This window comes from Varanus komodoensis, unplaced genomic scaffold (assembly GCF_004798865.1).
Source record: "Varanus komodoensis strain SLA01 unplaced genomic scaffold, ASM479886v1 scaffold31, whole genome shotgun sequence".
NCBI lineage: Eukaryota > Metazoa > Chordata > Lepidosauria > Squamata > Varanidae > Varanus > Varanus komodoensis.
Genome location: NW_025335780.1, coordinates 3,687,699 through 3,711,174, shown reverse-complemented (window position 1 = coordinate 3,711,174; position 23,476 = coordinate 3,687,699). Strand labels below are relative to the sequence as shown.

At 41.7% G+C, this 23,476-nt stretch overlaps 1 protein-coding gene across 7 annotated transcripts in view; it reads left to right on the top strand.

The window, feature by feature from the left end:
• Positions 1-23,476, top strand: part of PCDH9 (protocadherin 9) — an 802,518-nt gene that overhangs the window by 49,546 nt on the left and 729,496 nt on the right. Inside the window, exon 2 of one of the 7 annotated variants that reach the window (XM_044437862.1) lies at positions 19,280-20,979. The exons of the other annotated variants lie outside the window; for them this stretch is intronic. Within the exon in view, the coding sequence (XP_044293797.1) occupies positions 19,280-19,300 (21 nt within the window). The 3' untranslated portion in view covers positions 19,301-20,979. Of the gene's footprint in view, positions 1-19,279; positions 20,980-23,476 lie in introns of those variants that run through there. 7 annotated transcript variants of the gene reach the window in all.

The window sequence follows — 23,476 nt, the reverse complement described above, 5'->3', positions numbered from 1 at the left end:
GAACTGTATTATTTTTTCATTGTGGGTTAGGGACCTTGCTGCTCCTTCTCCTTCCATTGCCCTCTCTTCCTCTGCATCCCCTTCCTCCTCCTCCTTCTCCCCCTCTCCTTCATTTCTATGCTGTTCCACAGCCAAAGCTCTCTAGGCAGTTTACAACAATGCGTAGACATTTACTAATAGCAAAACATTTACTATCACTACTACTAATAATTTCATTTCTATATTGCTCAATAGCTGAACTTTTCCGAGTGATTCACAACCATTAGTAAAATTACAAACCACAAATAAAAGTAATAAATACAAGTAAAAGTTCATATAAAACAATTCCAGCACCCCAGAATGAATTCAGTAAAAAAGACAGGTGATATAAATGTCCCATTGTGTGCCAGTAAATACCACAGAGGGTTTTAATCAGGCAATGAAAAGATGCGAGCAGGCAAGCCTCTGTCTGGAGGTCATTCCATGGAGGCCATGGGGAGGGAAGGCCCTCTTAGAGGCAGCACTTGGCTGGCGGGTGCGGGGAGTCCTTGGATGGTGATTGCAGTGTCTGGGTAGGCTCAAGCTAGGGCAGAAGTTCCATCAGGTATTGCAGTCCCAAGCTGGACAAAGCGTTCTAGGGTAAAACCTGCACCAGAGGTGCTTATGGGTGACCGAGATCACCTGACTGCATAAAAACCTGATTTATTTTGACAGATCCCATTCTTTTCAACGATGCATGGAGAGGAGAACTTGAAATCAGGGTAACTGCAAAATGATTGAGCATGCTCTGTTGCATAAGAGCTGGAAATCATGGTTAATAGGATTCCTGTAATTGGACTGGATCTCTGGAGAAGCAAAGTGTTTCACATTAGGAGAATTTAGGTAAGCAGCCTGCTGAAATATTTCCAAAGAAGAGCCCCTTTAGCTGCGATCCACCCAGTAGTTAAGACATTTGGAAGAAATCCATTTCGGTAGAGACACTCAGCCCTAATTGCTGTAAATGCCAAGGACCCCTATTGCGTGTCTGAACTAGGGGAAAAAAGCCTTGATACAGTTGCTTTGTTTTTTTCTTAGCCAAGTTTTGCCTGCGTTCCCAAGTTGTTTTGCTTGTGCACGGTATGGCTGTGAAGCGTGGATGAAATGACCTTGCTGAGAGCTGTTTGAATTCATGGCACAACTTTTCATTCATTCATTTCTTAGCTAAATGACAACTTGGGATCTCTTCCAGCACATTTCCCCACCCATGTGTCTATTGCTGCCACCCACGGAAAAAAAATGAAAGCAAGCGAGTGAAAGAAAATTTCCAGCGTTACTAAATAGTGTAGTCTTGTACATGAATTCTGTAAGGCTTACTTCCAAGTAAATGTTCATAAGCATCACTGTCTAAAATTTGTAAGGTGAAAAAAGATATTCTAAGAATGATAATAGCGCATTTTTCTCTGATGATACGAACTTGGCTTCACTGCTGTGTTACAGACATGTTTACCAAGGAGTCACATGCTGGATCTGGCGGACTTCCCCTGCCAAAGATATGTGTTACATGTCCCTCCGCTTGTACGTCAGATGAGCTGCGTGGCTTTAATGTTTCCAGCATGTAATGAATGAGGCATGTGGTGCTGCATTCAGCTTCCATCTTACCAAGGAATCGCAAGCATTTTAGAATAGTTGGGAATGAGGAGCAGGAGGAAATGGAGGGATTTGCTAAGGATGTTAGAGACACAAGCCAATGGACATCTTTCAGGCTGAAGCAGACAAGCAGGTTGTCACGAGTTTACCTGGAAAAAGAATGTATGTGCATTTTGAGGTCCGAGGTAGCACCAACAAACCACCTCTGGGACTCTTAAAATGTTTTATCTGTTTTTGTCTCCTGCCATTCAGTATTTTTCTTTGCTGTAAGATTTTTGAGGCAACAGGCCTATTCTATAGAAGGCGTTAAAAGGCAGGAGTGAAATCTCATTTGACTCATTTGAAAACCCTCTCTTTCCAAATATGTGTCAGTTTTGCCAAATGGCTCATTTGCACAAGGTTGCTCCACCTGTGTTCACAACCTAGATCAGCACCTTGGACAGTGCTTTGCTTCAGACGGTCGCCTCACTTCATAACAGAGCTTAAGCAATGCCTAAGTTAGGTTTGTTTTCAGAAGCTTCAATTGTTTTCCAATTGACTACAGTGGGGAAATCAGCAAATGGCTCTTAAAAAAAAAAAAGAATTAGATGAAATTTTGGGGCGCAATGAGAAATCCTGTCTGAGAAGTGGAAGGTGGCTATGTTGAAGAAGCATAGGTACCGGGGTTTAGGGTAAAGCTTCTTTAAGATTTCAGATTTCTGTTTTAAAGGACCCTACCTTTTCTGTGGTTTATGTGGACAATTGGTATGGACATGTTATATATGGCATGGCTGTGTCCTAGGTGAGTTCTCTTGGAGTGTTTGTGTGTGTGTGGGGTGGGGGGAGGATTCAGAATATTAGGTACGAGAGTCAGTGAGTAGTGTTGATAAAAAAAATCCGAGACTTACTCCCCTCCACTCCTCAATTGGCAGCAAAATCATCAAAATGGCACTCCACTTAGCATACAAAATATGGAAGCACACACTGTATAACACAAGGGTGAGGGTTAACCCCAACCCTTTAAAGTTGGAAGTGTTTTTGACCCCTTCCCTGTGGTTTTGTAGAGTGCTTGTTGCATCCTTAGTTGTGAGTGCTGTGTGGCCCTGCACACACATACCCAGAGTTAGTAATTGGTGCAAACTATGAAACTCCACCTGTTTTCGTGTATGCATTTATTTATTTCTACCCAAAGCTCTCTGACAGTTCACAACTATTAATCAGACACAAAAGATACAGTACAGATATAATAAAATGCAGCACAAAATCCCAGTATGCCAATTCAAAACAATTAAAAAATTCCAATATGCAAACATATAAAACAGTTTAACTTCTGAAACATTTTCATTAAAAAACAGACCTAATTAAAACAGCAGACACAACCCATCATATGCCAATAAATGCCTGGAACAGAGGGCAGCTTGAACTGATGCTGGAAATATGACAACGTAGGCATTAGGTGGGCTCATGGGGAGACTATTGCAAAATTCCTGATGGAGCAGCCAGTGATTCATTCAGAAGAGAGGGAATGTCATGGAATTTCTCACTCTCTGTTTTGGCACTGAAAGGCCCAGTCCATCACCAGAGTTTTATTTTAAAGGCCGTTGACCACAGCAAGAAGCAGCACAGAGGTCCCCCCATGCCCGTATCCTGAACGTCTTCTTCCAAACTCCCAGTTCCTACCTGGTGGACCCAGAGACACTTAACCACCACAATTCACTATCTGGTGGAGTAGGTAGAAGATACACTTGGAACCCAGCCAGGAATGGAATTTCTTTCCCAGGTTGTCCCCAAGTTCCTTGGTTTTGCACTTTCCAAGCATGTGGCTTGGGAGAGACCTGCAAGGACAGAGGTTGCGCCCAGCCTGCTAGGCACATGGTATGTTGGTGGTAGGTTTCCAGGCACATTTGGGACCACAGGGACCCTGAGTGGTGTTGCAACTACTGGTGGAGTCGTAGTCATGAAGAGCAGTGCTTATGAACAGCTTCAGAAAGTGTCAGTTCAGTGTCCATCTCAAACAATCGCAGAACGCCTTTTCCTGACTGGAACCTAGAGCTGTCTATCACAAAATTAGGGCCCCTCTTCTCCCTCCCTACAACCTGACACTTACTTTTGATGGTGAGCCAGCCTGTGGGAGGTACGAAATTGGTTTAATCTGTGGCAAGCCTAAAACTGAGATGATCTGAGCTCTAGGCCTCTGAAGTGGGCCCAAAACTCTGGATATGGCCCAAATCACTTCAGGCTATTTCAAGCCTGCTTGCAACAAGAGGTTATTCCATATGGCTGAAACAAGCTGTTGTTCAGTAGCTAGACTTTATCCAGGGTAGATACACACTGCTATAAGGCAAATGGGTCCACTTTCTGTTAGCTGAAGATTAACTGTCAGATGTCTCTGGAAAAACCTGTTACTCACATAGAAGCTATGGCTGTGAATTATCAAGCAACCTGAGTCAAGACTAAAAGTGAAGGCTGCTCTACATATTCAGCAAAACAAAACCACACAGCCTAAAATTGCACAGTATTGCTTTCAAGGGCCAATGGACCAATTTCAGGTTTGAATATTATCCCACATAAATCTGTTCCCTGCATGTGGAAATCTAGCACCTTTGCTCCCGGGGGTGCTCATGTATACATACAGTACAGGGATTGGCTGGCTTGGCTTGGCTTGGACAACTTACATTTTGTTATCTAGAATGTGTAGAGTCTGCAACTTAGTGGAGTGTACAGCATCATACAGTCCCTAGCTGAAGAGATCCACTTGGGGTGCTTTTGCACCTGAGCTGAAGAATGTCTTTAATCTGGAAAGCATTTCACCTTTGTTAATGTGGCAGAAAAGGAAGAGGGCAGAGAGCACTTGCGGAACAGAATGTACACGGAGGTCAACCTGTGCCTTTGCTTCAATATACAGACACAGAAGAGTCAAGCACACATTTTAGGATCACCACATGTGAACCCACCCTTGCCTTCCATTCTAATTGAGCAGGCAAGCACCAGATGCACACCATGGGAAGCTGTCTAGGCATGTGGCAGGAAAAGGATGGGTTTGGATGGGAAGCAGAGTGCTAGAGCCTAGAAAAGCACTTTAAATGAAGATATCATTGGCAGAAAATCTGGAAAAGAGCTTTCCCCCACTGACATTGCAGGCAAATAGCCTGAATCCTGCTAAGATCACATGGAATAAACAGTGGCCAAAGACTGGGGCCAGGCCTCTTTGGTGTCACCCAGCAATGTGATAAGAATGTTATCGCACCCGCCTGTTCTGGTTTGCAGAACTCCACGTTGAGACTGGGATGAATGAGTGGAGGAGAATGGAGGCCATGAAGAATTGATTGGAATTGATTGGATGAGCAGGGATGAGCTTATCCTACCTGCTTGTCCAATCAGTATTCATACATCTGGAGGAGGGAGTGAACAACACCTACCTGTAGTGTCTGCTCAGCAGAAGTTCCATTGAGTTCAATGGAACTTACTCCCAGGTGTGTATAGGCTGGAAGGCTCAGTCTCGGCAATTGCAGACCACTTACATTTTGGATACCACATTGTTTAAGGTAATTTTTGGAGACGTGCACAGTGTTAACTACTTTATGCGAACATTTTCAATCTAATTGCTACTCAACAGTTATCCCCCAGTAGTTAGTAGGCACAGTACTATAATATTATTCCTATTATGTGTGTACAATGTGGATATGCTGAATTAATAATATGATTTTAAAATGTTGCCTAAATAATAGCAGTCCATGCAAGGAGTGATGGACTCCTCCCATACACTAGTACAGGGTAGAAAATGTTTTACTAAAGTTGTGTACGTATTCACAGTGCTGGTTAATGAAAACACTTTTTTTGGCTTATTCTTATAAAAGGGAAACACTGAAAATTGAGATATTCATTCTGTTTCAGTCCTGTTGCTATGTACTTATCATGTAAGTAGTTTTAGACAGAAAAAAATAACAGAGAAAGATTCTATGCATTTATCTGAGATATTTTGTCTATGCTATATTGACCACCTTGTTGACCGGAAATTCACTGAGTACATGTCTAGCAAAGCAATGTTTCAGTTTGATCAGCACTGGACGATGAAAGCCAGACTTGCAAATGCCCATTTACCCAGTTTGCCTTTTACAAGTATGAACTGGCTTCCAGGCAGCGGTGCAGAGAAGCTTTAGCTATTTCAAACCTGCACCATACAAACACTTAATATGGTGGATAGGCTGGCTAGTCAGAACAACTGTGGACTAGCAACTTTTCTGGACTTATTTGCAACTCTGGCGAAAGCGAATAGCTGATCTTTATAAAATGGATCTTTGTACAGTATAATTTAAGTATTCACTGCAAAAAAGGACACTTTTTAAAGAAAAATGGCTGTGTTTACAAACTGTAATACATTCCATTTTTGGCTTTATTTTGTTACACACTTTAAATGTAAAGCAGTATGCCATTCATGCCTGTCAAATCAAAACCCTACTATTTATTTACAAGTATAGATATATATATATATATATACTCTAATGTAACTGCAAGTTTATTGATTCATATAACTGTGTATATATTTATATTCTGTGACTTCAGAAATGACTACTATGTGGACTTGTTTCAACTTTATTTTTTAACTGATGATTTTAAGGCTATGATCATTTACTAAATGTACTTAAAAAATTCACAATAAAGTTTCAGAAGTTGTTTTGTACAATGTTGAGGCTTTGTCTTGAATTTTCTTGCAGGAATTGAGTTGAAATGGTACACTGGAGAACTCTGGCTGCACTTTACCTGAGTTGCATGCATAAATAGCTCTGAGGCCGAAATGATATAAATCTGGTGTGTCGTATAATGAATGATTTTATTCAGTCGAGTCCTGGCTTAGTTTGAAAATGGAAGCCTGCCAGTCAGAACCAGGCAACTCCTGACTGCAGTAGCAACTTTAGAAAGAAGGCAAAAGTTCATAGCCTAGAATTCCTTGGAGTTCAGATGGCACGGATTGAGGTACTCACACTTACTCTTTCATCAGTGACTTTCACGTGTTGTCCTTGGTCCCAAGGTATCTTCTGAACCACCATGCTGGTTCGCTGATGTGGACTACAGAGGCTCGGTCCAGAGGAAGGCAGATCAAAATACAAGGTCACACGTGCATGGGCAGTTCTCAGACCTGCTCAACATCGGTGCCTGATTCAGACAATCCTGAAAACCTCCAGCGGAGAAGCATTGTGGATACAGCCCGATGTAAAAAGTGACTTATGAGGCTGGTTCAGCCGTGATGAAAGCCACATCCCAGTGAAATTGAGTATGTCTCTGCACACACACAAATAGCTGGTAGGAAATGGCCCAACGAGTTTGTCATGTCCTGTGAATTACTTGCTACACAAGGGCCAGAAGGCTTTTATTGCACCTTTGTTAAGCTTTGATCTCCCTAGATGTGCCTTCCAGATGTTTTGGATTTCAGTTCCTCTGAGTCCCAGCTTCAGCCAGGAATGCTAAAACTTGTAGTCCAAAATATCTGGAAGGCGCAATGTTGAGGACGACCATCCTTCAGCTCATACACACAAGGACATGCCATTTTTTAAATTATTTTTTATTTTTTTGTCCATGCAGTCTGGATGGGAGAAATATTGGAGTCTGCTAGTGTTCTCCCAGGTGAAAATCTTTTGTATGAGTGAGGGTGTATGTATGTACATTTGTGCACACACAAGTCCTGCTTATGCAGTAAGAGTAAGTTAATTGTATTTAGCCATAGGCCATTGCGAATTTACAAGGTAAAACATCGGATTGGCAAATCACAGAATCTTAGAATCACAGAATAGTAGAGTCGGAAGGGCCATGAAGGCCATTGGGTCCAACCCCCTGCTGTGGCAGGACACCACGTGACACCATCCCACTCAGAGGGCTGTCCAGTTTCTTTCTGAATGTCCCCAGTGTGGGAGAGCCCACCACCTCTCCAGGCAGGTGGTTCCACTGCTGTATTGCTCTGACAGTGAGGAAGCTCTTCCTGATATCCAGCCTGAATCTGGGTTGTTGCATAAAAATAAAACCGTACATCAAGTACATCAAAACATAATACTAAAAGAAAGACTAGGCATAATTCAGGGACTTATGCAGTCAGTATCTTACAAGAAAGAAGTGCCTGGGTTCTGTGTGGAGGCCATTGCAGAACTGTATGAAATGTTCATGGAAGTTTTCTTAAAAACCACAGAGAAGGTCAGGCTTCCTTCTGCACTCTGCTGTACATCTGCCAAAGACATGTGTGAATTGGGTCTTAGGGTCAAACTGCATGTTACACTAATTATACTGATGAAGCTTATCTTCGTTATTTCCTTTTTTACTCTTTTGTGAGGATCTGTAGTTCCATATCAGACGGACCATCGCATTCTGGAAGGGGAAGGATAAATTCCTTCCACTGGGACTCTCCCCCGCCCCCTGCCAAATCCCCCCTGTAGATAGAGTAACTTCTTTTTAACACTTCTATTAATGTCAATGTTGTGGGCATAGAAGACATGCGATTTTTCTGATTTTCATACATTCACTGAACATGTTGGAAAGAATCAAGGGTATCAGGTTAGAGTGAATTGTGTCTAGAGAAGTGAAAACCCAACACTGGGGAGACAAATTAGCATTTAGTGGAATTCCTGCTGCTTTATATAATTGGGGATAACATCACTTAGGGTGGGACTCCTCCAGGAGGTGGATTTTGGAGGCCAAGTCCTTCCCCATCGAGAAGGTCAAGGTGACTTAGTGTGCTGGATTGTGGAGTCTGGCAGGTGAGAACATGCCAATAGACCAAGGTTTCTGTGGCTATGAGCTTGGTTATCAACAAATATCCACTTGCAATTAAATATCAGAAACCTAATATATGTATATATATCCCATCAGATACGCTCAACTGAATACCCATTAAGATGAAGACAGGCCACCAGCTCTTGTGGGAACTCACAAAGGACTTTATACCCTGTTGGTTCTGTTGCAAGACACATGGAAGTTGTTAAGTGCCCAGTAAGCTACAGTGCCCAATGGGTGGCCTGGGCTGTGAATGGTGGGTCATGGATTGTGCTGTTGTGGCTGGTTAGGCTAGGGTTGTTTTGCTTTTCTTGCTGGTCTTGGGCTTCAGGAAGGGCAGGCACTGAAGCAACTTTGGCTTGTTCCTTGCCAAAGCAGAATAAGAAGAATGGACATCCAGCAGTAGTTGTCTTGGGGAGTGTAGAAGAATATGGAGCCATAACAGATATGGGATGAGGTGTTCAGTGAAGCTGTAGCCCACAACATTCAGCTGTTAGAACTGGATACGAGTGGCCAAAACAAAGCAGAACAGTGCAAAAATAAAGAGGTAGGGATACTTTTTACTGGTGAAAAGATTTGATGTAATTTGTACCTATCAAACTTATTCAGACAACACAAAACACCATACTTTTGTATTGTTTTCTTAGCAAAGTTGGTCTATTGTGTTGTCTGAACCCAGTCATGGCATTTTACCTTTGTACATTTGGTCTTTAGAAACCATGGTAAAGAGGAATGGATATTTTATGGTTTCTCTGGAACACCATGGCTTGTCGTGTTGTCCAAAACCAAAGTAATGGCTTTCTATGTTCAGGGTGTGGAAGCACCACAAGGACCTCTGAAGAAAAGGCAACTCAGTGAGCCCCTCCCACCATCCAGCCTCTGTGTGTGGACCAATAAGGAAAAGGCAGGCAACATAGGTGGAAAATGATGCACCTTGGGACTGCAGTTAAGGTGTAGTGGGTGATGGAATACATGGCAACAGTGGGCAGACTGACCAGGGAGAAGGGAAACCCCAATACAGTAGAATCCATTTGATCATCTGCCAGGTAGATCATGGTAAAACAACTGAGTATCATATGAACTACACACCATTGTGTGACAGGTTGCGTGAATACAGCCATTGTCTGACAAGATGTACAAAGCAGAAATAAAAAAGGATGTTACATCTTTGGGCTGGTGTTGACTTCCTGAAACGGAGCATCCTCCAAATGAAAGGAGTTGGATTTGACTTGAAGTGCACAATGTGTCATTCATGTAAAGTGGCACTGACGAAACCAGAGGAGAAGATGTCAAGAAAGGAGATTTCTGCTTTCTGGGTTTCAAAGAGAACTCCACAGCAATGTGAGGTTATGGCAGAAAATTCATGGGCATGTGAAGCCCATTCCTGCAGCTTCTCTAATGGTAAGAGGACTTCTGTCCAAATTTAAGGATTAGAGTTTACTAAGATATTTCTTATATGGGTGGCAGAGGTGGGTCTGAGCATTGCGGAAGCAGTTTCTAAGGGCGTATGGAGATGCTTAAGAGCTCAGGATGAGCTAGAGGTGGTTTGCGGTGTTGACCATTCTGGCTGGGTTCTCCCAACACGAGAACACGACTGTGGCTTATGAGACTCCATGGCTTGCTGTGTTGTGTGAAACGAGTCATGATCTAAGTGATATCTATGTCCCATATGATGCACATTAGGATTATGGTGCGAGGGCAGATCCATCTTGTGGAGTGTCTCTAACCATAGGAAACTTCTCCCCTGCTAATACCTTCAAGCTGTTCCCCAGTTGTGACACTACTTTTGGAAAGATCTCCCACTGAGGCCCTAAGCTATTATCGTTTTTAGGTGTGCTTTAAATTTGGCTTTCAAAAGTTTTGCATGATGTTTTTAATGCTGTATTTTATTTTGCATTTTATGTGTTGTTGCAAACCACCCAGACAGCTTCAGCTGTTGGCTGGTGTAGAAGTTAATTAAAACATTTTAACCCTACCTTGGTTTTGCAAAGGTAGAAGATTAATGCTTTTACATTATCATTGATCCAAGCTCTAATATTAAGATGGCGCCCTTGCACTTAGGACTGGCCTAGTAGTGGCCCTTGCCATTGCTGCACACCAAGTTTTCTCCCTTCTGTGAGTAAACCTGCAGAGCACGGACACCTGTAATGCTCAGGAAATTGTGAATGAAGTGGGAAGAATGAGCCAAGGACTTGTTTGCTCAGCTCTGAGCTCAGATAGCACAACCAATAGGCTTAGGACATACTCCTATGCATGTTTAGGCAGACAAACGCCTACAGCTGGTCTGCACGCCCCAGCTAAATGTGACGCAGAAAGGAAGAATCCATGCTAATGGTTAATTTCCTAAATACTCAGAATTTCCAACAATCATACATACATGGCCTGAACAGTCCTATTTATGTGCTTGTTTTCAGAAGTCAAATATTTCCCTCTATCAGTATTGTTTTTACCTAGACAAGCAGGCTGTGTGTTTTATAGAAGGCTAGGGCTTCTGTTTTACAAGATGATCAGTAGTGTTTTTATGTTATATAGATTTTGTTTCAAACAGCTTAAAAAAAAAACCTAAGTGAAACAACTGGAAGGTTAGCAAACTCTTGGAAAACTCTGGTTTAAATTATTTACACGCTTGACATTTATATTCCACACTTTCCTGCAAGGACCCCAAGACAACATGTGTGTTGTGCTTCCTCTCCATTATATCCTCACAAGAATCTCCATATAGCCTGAAGTACCTGATCCTGTCCAGTCTGGGAAGCTAAGCAAGTAAACTGCCCAGAGAGCTTCAGCTACAAGTGGTATAGAAATGTTAACAGCAGGTTAGGCTGAGAGTCAGTGACTGGCTCAAAGTCACCAGTGGCCCACTGGAGGCTAGAACCCAGATCTTCAGAGCCTCAGTACAATGATATGACTGCCTCATTAAACCAAAACTATTTATTTGATCCAGATGTAGTCGTGCTTGGAGTAGGTCCACTAAAACCAATGGGACTTAAGTTAGTTCCATTAATTGCAGTGGTTCTACTCAAAGCATGGGAAATATGGACCCAGCCCCATATTTTTAATGTCTTTTTTGTCCAATTTGTGTTGAAACACTGCAGCTAACATCCATTCCCATATTTATTTTACCAATAAATCTAGAATCAAAAACAGTTCAGGAATGTGGAGATTCTTGTATTTTCCAGCAGCTTCAGTATTGTACCAGTCCACCATCTACACTGGACTTGGATTCAGTATATTGTCTTAATTCATATCAGGTTTCATCCTCCAATTTATTTGGCAGGATAAGTTAGAAAGCCATATGTCAGAACCCTGTCCATTCTGCCACATTAAAGGGAGATTTGTTCTATATATTTTCTGGTTACACTGGTACCTCGGCTCATGGACACCTCAGTTCATTACCAAATTGGGTCGTGAACAGAAATTTCAGGAAAAAAATTCCTCAGGTCACAAACTCCACATCGGGTGACGATTGCGATCGAGCCCATCTCCCCTGCATGAGTGTGCCTGCGATCACACGTCGTGCCCATCTTCCCTGTGATTAAAAAAAATATTTACAGAACGAATTAACCTTATTTTCATTGAACCTTATAGGAAAATTTGACTTGGCTCATGACCAATTTGGGTCTCAATCAGAGTCATGGAACGGATTAAGTTCGTGAGCCAAGGTACCATTGTATTTCATCAGAGTTTGTGTGGGAAGAATCTTACTAATAGTAAAGAAAAAATAACACAATGTGTGGTCTCTCTTTAGTTAAGTGAATGCCTGCAAAACAGATTGTTTGTTTACTTGGTCATATATCCAGCTAGTAATATTGATGAGGTTGCTGGACCTTGTAAGCTTCCAACACTGGTATTCAATGTGTGCAGTGGGATTTCTGAGCTGACCAGCAAAATCCAGTCTTGTTTCCAGTTTCCATCTTGAAGCTTCTTCCAATTTGCTTCTGCATTGTCCCCCAAAGTTCCTATTATTTTTGTATGAATATTTGTGTATGATTTCTTGTACCTTTTTCAAATGTTGGCATCTACAGTGCACATTTTAAAAATATATACGAACATTGTTCAAAAATTTTCCATATTTTTAACTCTACTTATTAAGAATTTCAAAAACAACTTGCATCATTTTTCTACAGTCTCCTTCCTTTGTGATGCATTTTTCCCAGCATCGTACCAACTTTTTAATGCCATCAGCAAAAATATATAAAACATATTTTATAAAATATAAAAGTGAGGAAACGTTTTGAAGACCCCTCGTACATTTTCCTCCATTGTCTGCATGCTTGTATACATATTTCCAATGCATGCATTTTTCCTTGTTTGTTTTTATGCGTTGCTCAAATCACATAGCAAATTTGGAAAGATAGACAGCTGGTTGCATTCGAAACTACTTTCATTTCCAGTGTACATAACATATGAGAATGAAACTAGCAAACGAGAATGAACTGAAATTAATTTGTCACCCATTTCCAAAGAGGGGTGGGGTCTATGCATTTATCTGGCACAATCAGGATCAACAATCTCTTTTCATGAAGGTAGAAAGTGCTGGGTGCATACATCCATTTGTGGCTGGGGTTGACATTGTGATTCCTTTTGAGGTTCCTTGGACATGGAACCATCAGGAAATGTGGAAGGAGCACGTCAATCAACTGCCACACCATTAATTTCCAGAAATATGAAAATCAAACATTTTCCTGATGAACAGCAATTTCGTTCAAGTCCTGTTTTGCAAAGATGTGCATTCTTCTGAATCAGGAGACAGTTATCCGTCCCTCAAATTGGACATCAACAAAGTACCGACTAGTTAGTCAAGCAGCTTCCTCTCCGTGTGTTATTCGTATTCCCTTTTCAAGGCAGGAAGTTATTTTGCTCTCGAGAGCGCACGGCAGTGTGCGTGATGGAACAGTTGGAAACTGAAGTGAACTTGCCAGCAACAGCTTCCTTGACAGAATGTGTCCCCTAATAGTGGAACTCTAAAGTTTTCATCTCTGAAAACAACTTCTCTGAGATGGGATGCATAGAGAAGATTTATAGCAGGAACATGCTCATTCATGCTCATTTGTTCACTTAGCATTTCAGTGTGTGTGTGGTGGGGGGGTGGCGAGAATTCTTGCTGGTAGACTTTTGTCACAGTATGGCAGAGGGGAAAGCAGAATGTATCTTGGCAGATCCTGACAAGGTACATACATTAGAACTTTTAAAAAGAAATTATGGAGGAACTGGATGTCATTGCACATTATACTGTTTCACAGCTGCTGTTGTGTTCATTGCCACAGGTTCCCAGGAAGTGTGTTCAGCTTTGTTTTCTGTCTTGTGTACAGTCACAAATTTTCAGGTTGCAATTAAAAAAAGAAAATGAAGCTGTGTTGTTGGAGGGGAGTGGGAAGAATACTTTATATATGATAAGATGAAGAAGAGCTTTTTTGGAATGGGTAGTCCATATGAGCAGAGACTTCAAATCCCAGGGCTTGCCTGTTTAAATCTGCATGCAAATACATACATATTTATCCAAGTCCTTGGGCTCTCTGAGAGCAGCTGGAACATGAGAATATAATGATTGCCAATTTTTGAAACATTGCCAGCCAGCTGCCTCTAGAATCATTGCTGTTTTTATGTGCCGTCAAGTCCTCTCTGACGTTTGACAACCCTGTGAATGAATGGCTCCAAATGTCCTGTCCTTGAGCCCTGCTCAATTCCTGTAAACTCAAGATGGTGGCTTCCTTAATGGAGTGCATACATACATTCTCCTCTTCTTCTGCCTTTGAGTTTCCCCAGCATGATTGTCTTCTCCAATGTGTTTCCCTTCTCATGAGGTACCCCAAGTATGACACCTTCAGTTTTGTCATGTCAGTCCGGGGAATTCAAAAAGCTCTCTTCCAGCACCATGTTTGGCATACATCACTTTTATTTGATTCACCTTTCTAAACTGTCCAGCTTTCACACCCATACATAGTGACTGGAACTACAATAGTGTGGATCATTTTGGCCTTGGTCGCTAGTGAACATCCTTAGACTTGATGATTTTTTCTAGTTCCTTCACTGTTGCTTTTCGAAGTAGCAGGCTTCTAATATCTTGACTTGAGTCTCCCTTTGAATTGATGACTGAGTCAAGGTATGCAAAATCTCTTACAAGTTTGATTTTCTCTTTGTTGAGATTAAAGTTCTATAACTCTTCTGCAGCCTTTATTTTTGTTTTCCTAATATCAAGCTACAGTTCTTCTTTCATTAGGAATCATTTCATATCATTGCTGGTTTCTGCCAGTAATACGGTATCACCTGTATATCTTAAATTATTGATGCATCTTCCACCAATTTTTACTTTCCTCTGATTCTAATTCAGCTTTCTTTATGACATGTTCTGCTCACAGATTGAACAGATAGGGAGATAAAATATACCCTTGTCTGATGCCTTTGCATATAGGAACCCATTCTGTTTCTTCATATTCTGTCCTAAGAGTAGCTGTTTGTGCACCCATCAAGACAATCATATCCTGAGGTGCATACGTTTCTTTCAGGAACATCCATAGATTCTTGTGATCCATGCAATCAGAGGCTTTGCTATAGTTGACAAAACCTAGTTCTGCCTTCTTCAGCAGGCCCTGATCCATATTTGGAAATACCATTTACTTATCATGGAAACGCCCAGTGAAGAAAGGTCTTCCATGGATTTGATTCCTATGAAAATGTAGCGATAGTTACCACAGCAGTAGTTTATGGCACAAGTATGGCAGAAAGATAGACAAGCATCGTGCATCACCCAAAATGATGACTGTTGGGGATGAAATCAACCTTTTCCTCTTTATAAGAATCAACAGGGGCAAGCATAGACACCCCCCCCCCCCGAGAGCACGAGTTTCAGTTCTTATCACTACAGCCTCATATTACAAATCTTCTGAAAGTTATGCAGCAGCTCAATAATGACAGTGGAAACCATCAGGAAACCATCAATGCAGTGGAAACCATCAATGCTTTCGTGGCTCTGTAGAAAAAGGAGAAGGAGAAAAAAGAAAAGGGAAAGGGAAAGTCAGCTGTTTGAAAATACTAAGCCATGGCTATGATAACCAGCAATTCAAATATAATATTCTATTCCCTTTCTTTTTGCCCAATAGACTATTCAAATTAGTAACAATATTTTCAGCCTATCTTTAAAAAAAATCCCCACATTCAAGCATTTCCCATTATATTCCGCCCACACACACACCAGATTATTTTCCCTTTTACATCATAATTCACTGTCTTACCCGAAAGAGTGGGTCGATTAAGATGCAGTTGCATGGAAGTGCTGGATGGAGCTTCTCAGTGCCTCTTTGACTGTGGCCAGAAATGCGGTAATTAAAAATCGCGACGAACATAATCCTTTTCCTCCTGCATCCAAAAGGCTCTTCCTGCTTGTGGTGTAAATAAGCTTGGGTTTGCTTTTACCCAGTGACAAAGGTATTTCAATGGATCAGAAGCTATATTGGAGAACGATTATGCCAAACATAGAATCCTATTATGTTAGCGATAAAACAAAATCCTTCATTCTGTGTGTGATAAAAATGCCCTAATAACAGCATTACTGATTTCTAAATAATATTCATTTATTCAATATTTCATATATATCACCTTAGTAAATCCTGTAGGTTAAATAGCTATTCCTATTCCATATAGGAGTGGGTGGATCCATACATCTTGGCCTCGCTGAGATTGTTCATTAGTTTTGCTCAAGCTCATTCTATTCCATTTTTACATTTTGAATCAAGCATCCATTTGGATATGTTGATGCATTTTCCATGATGTACATATTTAAGTATGCTTATCTTTGGAGACAAAGATGGACAAATCCGTAAGAGCTCCTTAATGGGGTAATTTTTCATTCTTCCTTAAGACCACCTAGACAATTCATGGATGCTCATTAACAGATGCCATTTAAGCCTAGTCCCAACAGTCTCTGTATTGGACCTTTTCTACATTTTGATTGTAGAAAAGGTCCAATACAGTTGATCATAGATCATTTCTTCCCATCTACCCCCAGGAGATGGAAAGCAAGAATGGGGGGACAAAGGCTGGGTGAGAGGACTGCTCCATGGCATACTAGTTTGTTTGTGGAGATAATTTTTTGTATGGAGGAACATTCCCTGCCTGCAGTCTGAAGTGGTTCATGCACAGATAAAGGGTTACTAATTCAAGGAGAACCATTTTTACTAACTCATATATATTAGTTGCTTTATAAAATAATTCTCTAGGCAATTAAAACATTGTAGGTTTTCAATACTCTAAAAAGTTACTATGTGAGATTGGATAGTGGACGGGGGGGAAAAAGGACAATGGGAGAGAAGCAGATAGCACAAAATCAGATGTGAGGAAATCCCATTATGTGGGAGAAGATTTTGATGGGAAATTGAGTGGGAGGCAAAACTTCATGCAGTCTTAATCCAAACAGTGCATGGGCTCAGAAGATCTGGGTTTTAGTCTCCACTCAAGCATGAAATTCACTGGGTGACTTTGGGCCAGTCAGACTCTTAGCCCAACCAACCTCGCAGGGTGGGTGTTGTGAGGAAAGGACTCAGAGGAAAAGGAGAATCATGTAGGCTGTCTTGAATTCCCTGAAAGGAAAAAAAGTGGAGCATAAATATAATAAATAAACAATGCTGTTCTCACAATGCTCAGCAATAAATGCAACACCAGGAATGAGTCCTACAAAGTAGTAGATGGAATAATCAATCAATCAATGCCACTTCAAACTAGGTCAGAATTTTGTATTTGCAAGCTTTGATCTTAGGAGGTCCAAATCCATTTGGCTTTTTGCTCTCACACACTGAGCTGAGACAAAGGCCAGGATGCAGAATGCTGCTCTGAGGGAGTCACTCCAATTGAGTAGCTGGAGCAAGCCTTTCCCAGACCTTGCATCTGTGCAAAGGAGCTACTTCTTAGCAAAGTTAGAAAGGATTTGCATGTGGAAGCTGTACACAGAGGCTACATAAGCTTCCTCTTAGTTATTTAAGGGTGAAATCCCATACAAGTTTAGACAGCAAGAAGGCAACTGGGAATTCTAGGCCTTTTTTCTGTCTAAACGTGCATGGAATTATACCTTAAGTTGCTTTTCCTGTGTTTGGTCCTTAAGGGGCTTAAAACACCCTGAGGCCTTAAACAAACAAAGAGCTTTTGGAGGTTTCCTACCAAGCTTCCTATAAGTAGCCCTCTGAGACCTAAATTTCTGGTAGTAAACCTCAGAACAAGAAAAAAAAAAGTGTGGCGATTTCTTTTGTGTCATTTCTAAGCACTCAGCCAAGCTGAAATTGGAACTTCTGGCTCAGCTCTTTCAAAAACATGGCACACAGAAAGTTGTCAGGATCCGGAAGTACTGGTGGGACCGCAGGCAGCCTGCAAAATTTTTTTACATCCATCATATTTCCCCCCAAATAATCCCTTTTGCAATGCTATGTGTTGTGTTAGAGGAAGGCTGTTGGCTTTGTGATGAATTAAGAGTGGCTCGGTGTGTTAATTTGCCATGTTTCTTTGTGGATTGAATGTTTTATTCATAATATTATTTTGCCTTTTGTCTGCTTCTTCCTTATTTCGCTGATCTGTAACTTGTACTGACGTGGGCTCTGCAGAACCACCGAGAGAGAAGTCATTTCATCTTTTCTGTAATTAACATTCTTATAAGGCCTCCGTAGACCAACCCTCTCTTTGCTTCTTTCCATAGTGACACAGCTGTCATCTCATCAGGAAAAAAGAGGAGGGGGTGACATCACCATGAGTTGCACTCCTAAGGAAAATACGTTTTCATAATTCATGCAGTAATGATCCAGAGGGCTGGATTAATCACAGTACGGCAAATGACAATGCCTATGACAAATTAAGTAAAGGACTGGCAACTCCTTTGGGAGGTGTGACCAGAAAGTTAATCTGAGGCATAGTACAATGCATGGGGTTGCCTTGTCCCGTAGACACATGGTCAGAAAAAGGATGGAGATCATTACGGTGCATTTATAGCTTTCCTTTTTTCCTCTTGTGCGGATCCCACATAACAGCCTGGTGGCGAAGGTTGGGCTGAGAGTCAGTGACTGGCACAAAGGCACCCAGCTGGCTCCATGGCTGAGTGGGGACTCGAACCCAGAACTCCCAGGTCCCCAGGCCAGTGGTCCCACCACCATGCCACCATGGCTGTCAGTGTGTGCGCCTCTAATGTCTGAAGGTTCTAGCCCAGGCACAAGACTTGCGAACTCCTAGAAGATTCTGGAAGTTTTACAAGAGAACAGGTCTTATTCATTCTAGCTACTTTTGACCTTTCTCACCATGACAGACATTCCTCTTCTAGATATTCCACTTTTCTATAATGCTAGTGTTCCTTCCCCTCAGTCTACTACAGTGAAAGGCGAGACTAGAAGACATGAAGATTCAGAAAAATAGGTAAGTCACTTGGATCAGATCAATATGGCATAGCATTTTTCCACCATGCAGTGTGCAATCCAGTTCCAAAGTGAGATTTTGGAATGGTGAGTTTCTCTGTAACTTGAAGGCTAGTGTACATGCCAATGAATGTATTTAGGATATAAAACAGAAGCTGTTACTTGGACGGAGTGGTGGTGCCACTTTACATTTGTTTCAGAAGATGACTTACCTGCAGAATAATCTTCTGCAGAGTTCCAGGCAAGAGAAAGAGAACTGGTGCAGATGCAGAGTAGGTGGCTGGCTGGTGGGAAGATACTGATTTTGAATCAATGCTTTCATTTCCATATGAAATGAACAACTATCTCCTCTCTTCACTTTGGGAAAAGCAGTTCCAGAATTCTCCAGTTATAAAGGTGAAAGAGGATGAGAGGAATAAAGAATAGGATTTCCCGTCCAAACGATCCCTTAAAAACCTGTCAATAGGCAAACATGAACTTGCTTTTACCTTCCCTATTTCTCCTAGCATTCTGCAGCATTAAAAAGATGTACATTTTTTTTTCATTTCTAGGAAGCTGCAAGAGTTTCTTGACCATTTTCTCTTAGGAGAGTGGTCAGCCATGGACTGTTTCCTGAATTATATCTTTGCTGGCATAATAAAGCCCGGAAGAAGAGAAATATATAAAACTACTTCCATTTCCCTAGAATAGTAAAAGGTCATTTCCATGGAAACAAGAATAAGTCTCAAAGTATAATTTTGAAGAAGAAAAAAGGCTGACTTTGAAAAAGCCTTACTCTTGAATGAAATTCTTTCTAAAGTTACAAATCAAATTGGTGTCTTTAAAGTAAAAGCACATCAACTTTGTTATTTTTAAACTACAGCCATTTTTACTGGAAGGAATGTGTGTACACAATTATGAAAGTGATACTTGTAAAGTTTGTGGGAAGCTGGCTGGATAACTGCGTGTTTGTGTGCCATTTGCTCAGACTTCCAGAATTTTCTTTATCGTGAGTCACATGCGAACCCATTACAAGCAATGAGAGTTTTTCATGCTTTTTTCTTGTATTTCTGGGCCCAAAGCATAAAGAGCTTTAGTTTACCAGAGAAACTTCATTTAAGGAAAACAAGCCTGTATGGTTCAGCTTTACAGGATATAATACACAGTGTGCACAGATGCTAAAAGTTGAGGTGACAAAAGGTGGAATGGAGAAAGCTTTGAGCGGTCAATAATTCATCTCAGATCCTCAAAACTATACAGCTCCCTGGAATTTTCCATTATTTTCTTTCCTAATCCTCTATATCCCTGGATCTCCAACTCACTTTCAAAGGCAAATATTCTGAATGTTGAGAAAATCCAATATTGCAGCTAAGATAAATGTTGCAGATTAAGTTGATTTTATGTATCTAGGTCTACCTGTCTGTCACTTAATGAAAAAGAGCTTGGGGCATTAGTCAGCCCTAAACTAAGGATGCTTTGGACTCAGATCTCTGCTCAGCCATGAAGCTTATTCTAGGAACTGGTTTATTACCTTGCAGACTAACCTGCTTTTCCACTCTACAGATAAAATGGGATAATGGTATGTTTATTTATTTCTCTTTTATTGGCATCCCACTTCTTTCTGGCACAGAACACAGGTATACCTAACACAGGTATACACACAGCTTGGATAATCCATTTTTATCTTTCTCAACAATCCTGCAAGGTAGGTCAGGCTGAAAGCCCGAAGTCATTCAGTAAGTTTCATAGCTGAGTGGGAGCTGAAACGTTGGTCTTTGGAGTCCTGGGCCAGCCCCAGCCATGCTTCTCCAAACAAGAACTCTCTCCAGCTGCCCTTTGTCTCTGCACAGAAACCAGCTTGCGCAGTCAGCTCTCATGCTGACCTAGAGGAACTGTGCAAGCAAGCAAACAGCGAAGGCACTTTGTAAGTGGTGGCAGCAGATGCTGATCGTACTCACTTGCTCCCAGACTCTCACTTGACAAGCAGTGGCAGGTGGCGGCCGATACAATCCGGAAGTTGGTTAAGTGAAGGAGTCTTGTTCAAAGGTCCCGAAGACCCCGAGTTGGAACTGGAGGAGTGGTCTGTGCATTTGAGTATATGAAGGCCTTAGATCAAGCTGTAGCATTTACCTAAGCCCTTCCTGCCAGAGGTTTCCGTGAAATGTGGGAGGTATAGGAAGGTAGGGGACAGAGTGATAGTAGACATAACATATGATCATCTTGGAAATTGATTTTCAAGGACTAGATTCTCATTGGACTATTGCAATGTGCTTTACGTGGGGCTGCCCTTGAAGATGGCCCGGATACTTTAGTTGGTTCAGAATAGAGCAGCCAGGATGTTAACAGGGACTGGCAGATATGCACATAGAACGCCAGTCCTTTATCATCTACACTGGCTACCAACTGAAGTACGGACCAATTTAAGGTGCTGGTGATGACCTATAAAGCCCTAAATGACTTAGGACCTGGATATCTGAAGGAGCGTCAGATATTACAATAACTCACACTGGTGGTTTAAGATATAGGAAAGGATAATAATTTAGGCAAGTGCAATCTGACCCGGAAATGCTTTCTACATGAATACAATGAAAAATGGGTATTAGATAGTTACCTGGTGATCACTGAAGCTTAAAGGGATGGGGTAATTGAAGGCTAATGAGTGTGCATGGCTACATTTATACACCAAATGTGTACAGGCCTCTTGAAAATGTACTTGCTGTAGCTTCCCTGAAAAATCAGAAATAATGAAGCATGGTAAATGTGCAGGGAATTCTTTGTTCTGGAACCCTGGGACACCTACTCCTGTTCACATTCAATTACAATTTCCAGGTTTCTGTCTCCCAGAGCAAAAGGGGATTATTTCAGTTCTGTTAGACTACTTCAAGTCTGTGGGAGATATATGCGGAAGGGTGCATGGGCAGGAAGTATCTTTCAGGACTGGGCTTGCTTCTCCCAAAATACAGACTTTCAAGGTCATTATCTCAGAATCTGAACTGGAAGAAGAGGCAAGGTTGGAATTCTCAGTTGAAGTGCCAGCCTGGCCCAGTGATAAGCCAAAAGGCCAAGGAGAACCCAGTCACATCTTGTTCTCTGCAAAACTCTGTGGAGTTAGATAGGGAGAGATGCAACATGATCAGTTCTATAGGCTGGCATCAGATCAAAGAGGCAGACCAATTGTGTAGCGTACAACATTTTTGCCATCTGGCTCATAAGCAGCAGGGTGGTTGGAAGGAGGGGAGGGGGATTCCGCTTGGAACCAACTTCTAGGTGTTAAGCCACATTTCTCTAATAGCTGGTATTCTAACTTCATTGGTGACTTTTGCAATGCACCTTTTGTATCACAAAGGCAGCCTAACTGGCCATCTTAAACATACTAGAGACTGCAGTTAGAAAGTTTTTGTCCTGAGCAGGGTGGGTGGTGAGTGGCAGATGACCAGTGCCAGCTGTAACCCCTGGAGAAACCCAGAGCTGCTCTGTGTTTGTTAGGGAGGTGGGCAGAGGGGTAGCGGGAAATATTTAGACTAGAATTAAACCAGAAGATGTGCAAGCTTCAGCACTTATCCCGAAGCTTAAGTCATCAAAACTAAATGAATGGTGCCATTTCAAGGTATTCTTGCACTAGCATTAAATAAAATAATAATCCTATTCTTGGCAGCAAGCAGCAGTGAAATGGAATCTGAGCAGGAAAATAGTCTGATGAACAAATGATATTCTCTTCTCTGACGTCATATTTTTTCTTAGCTCGCTTGTTTCTACTTCTGTGTTTCAGAGCATTGGCTGAGAGCTGTCTCACTCTTCCCAGCTGCACTCAAAAGAACAAAGCCTGGTTTTTATTCACAGTCCATCTACCAGTTGTGTTGTTGCTGAGCAACAGGAGAATCTAGAACTGTCCTTGTGGATATACATTTAGGTCACTAACAGGGCAAAAAGTATAGCTGGCATCCCTTCGTATTTCTTTTTCGGTGTGAATGCCGCTTCTTGGAAATCTGAGTAGATAGGGTAAGCAGCAACAGTTCCATTATAACTGTCCTTCCTTTGGCATACAAAAGTGGGATTTTTAGGAGTTAAATCTATTTAGCTACTACTTCGTTTGCCTCTCTTTTCCCAGTGTCCCTTAATTGCTACCAAAACACAAATACAGAACACCAGCTCTGTTGTCTTGAAATCTACACCTGCTAAAACCTTATAAAGCAGAGATTTGAGATCAGAAAAATCACTGATAGCATGGCACCGCCAAACTGTGTGAAAGTTACTAATGTGAATACTCAGTTCGAGCAACAGGTTGATCACTGCTCAGGCTTGTGTGGACCGTCTGATCCTTCAGCTGAGTCAGATACAGCACTTATTAAATTCAGTAAGGATTCATTTCTGCCATTCGTACATAAGACCTGAGGATACGGTATTCCTGCAGCCCTCTGTGCTTTTACACAAATGAAATATGCTAGGATGGGTGCTACACAAACCATTCTGGGGTTAACAGTTGTGTAATGTGCGAGCAGTGAGAATATCTTGCCCAGTTTCAAGGTTTACCTCAAGAACTAGGTAGTGAAGCTGACCAAAGCAGGGGTGGCCATCTCCAGAGGTGGAGTGTCCAAGCAGTGTGTCTGGCTGTGGTCGCAGGTTTGTAGAGCAGTGGCAGCACTCTGGAAGTGGGGAAACAAGGTGTCCAGAATTAGATTTCGGGTGTGGTGGCTTTACTTTGAAGCTCTGGAGGGCACACCAGGCTGGGGTGGAGGGCAGTGTGGAAGGAGAGGGAGGGGTGCCAATTG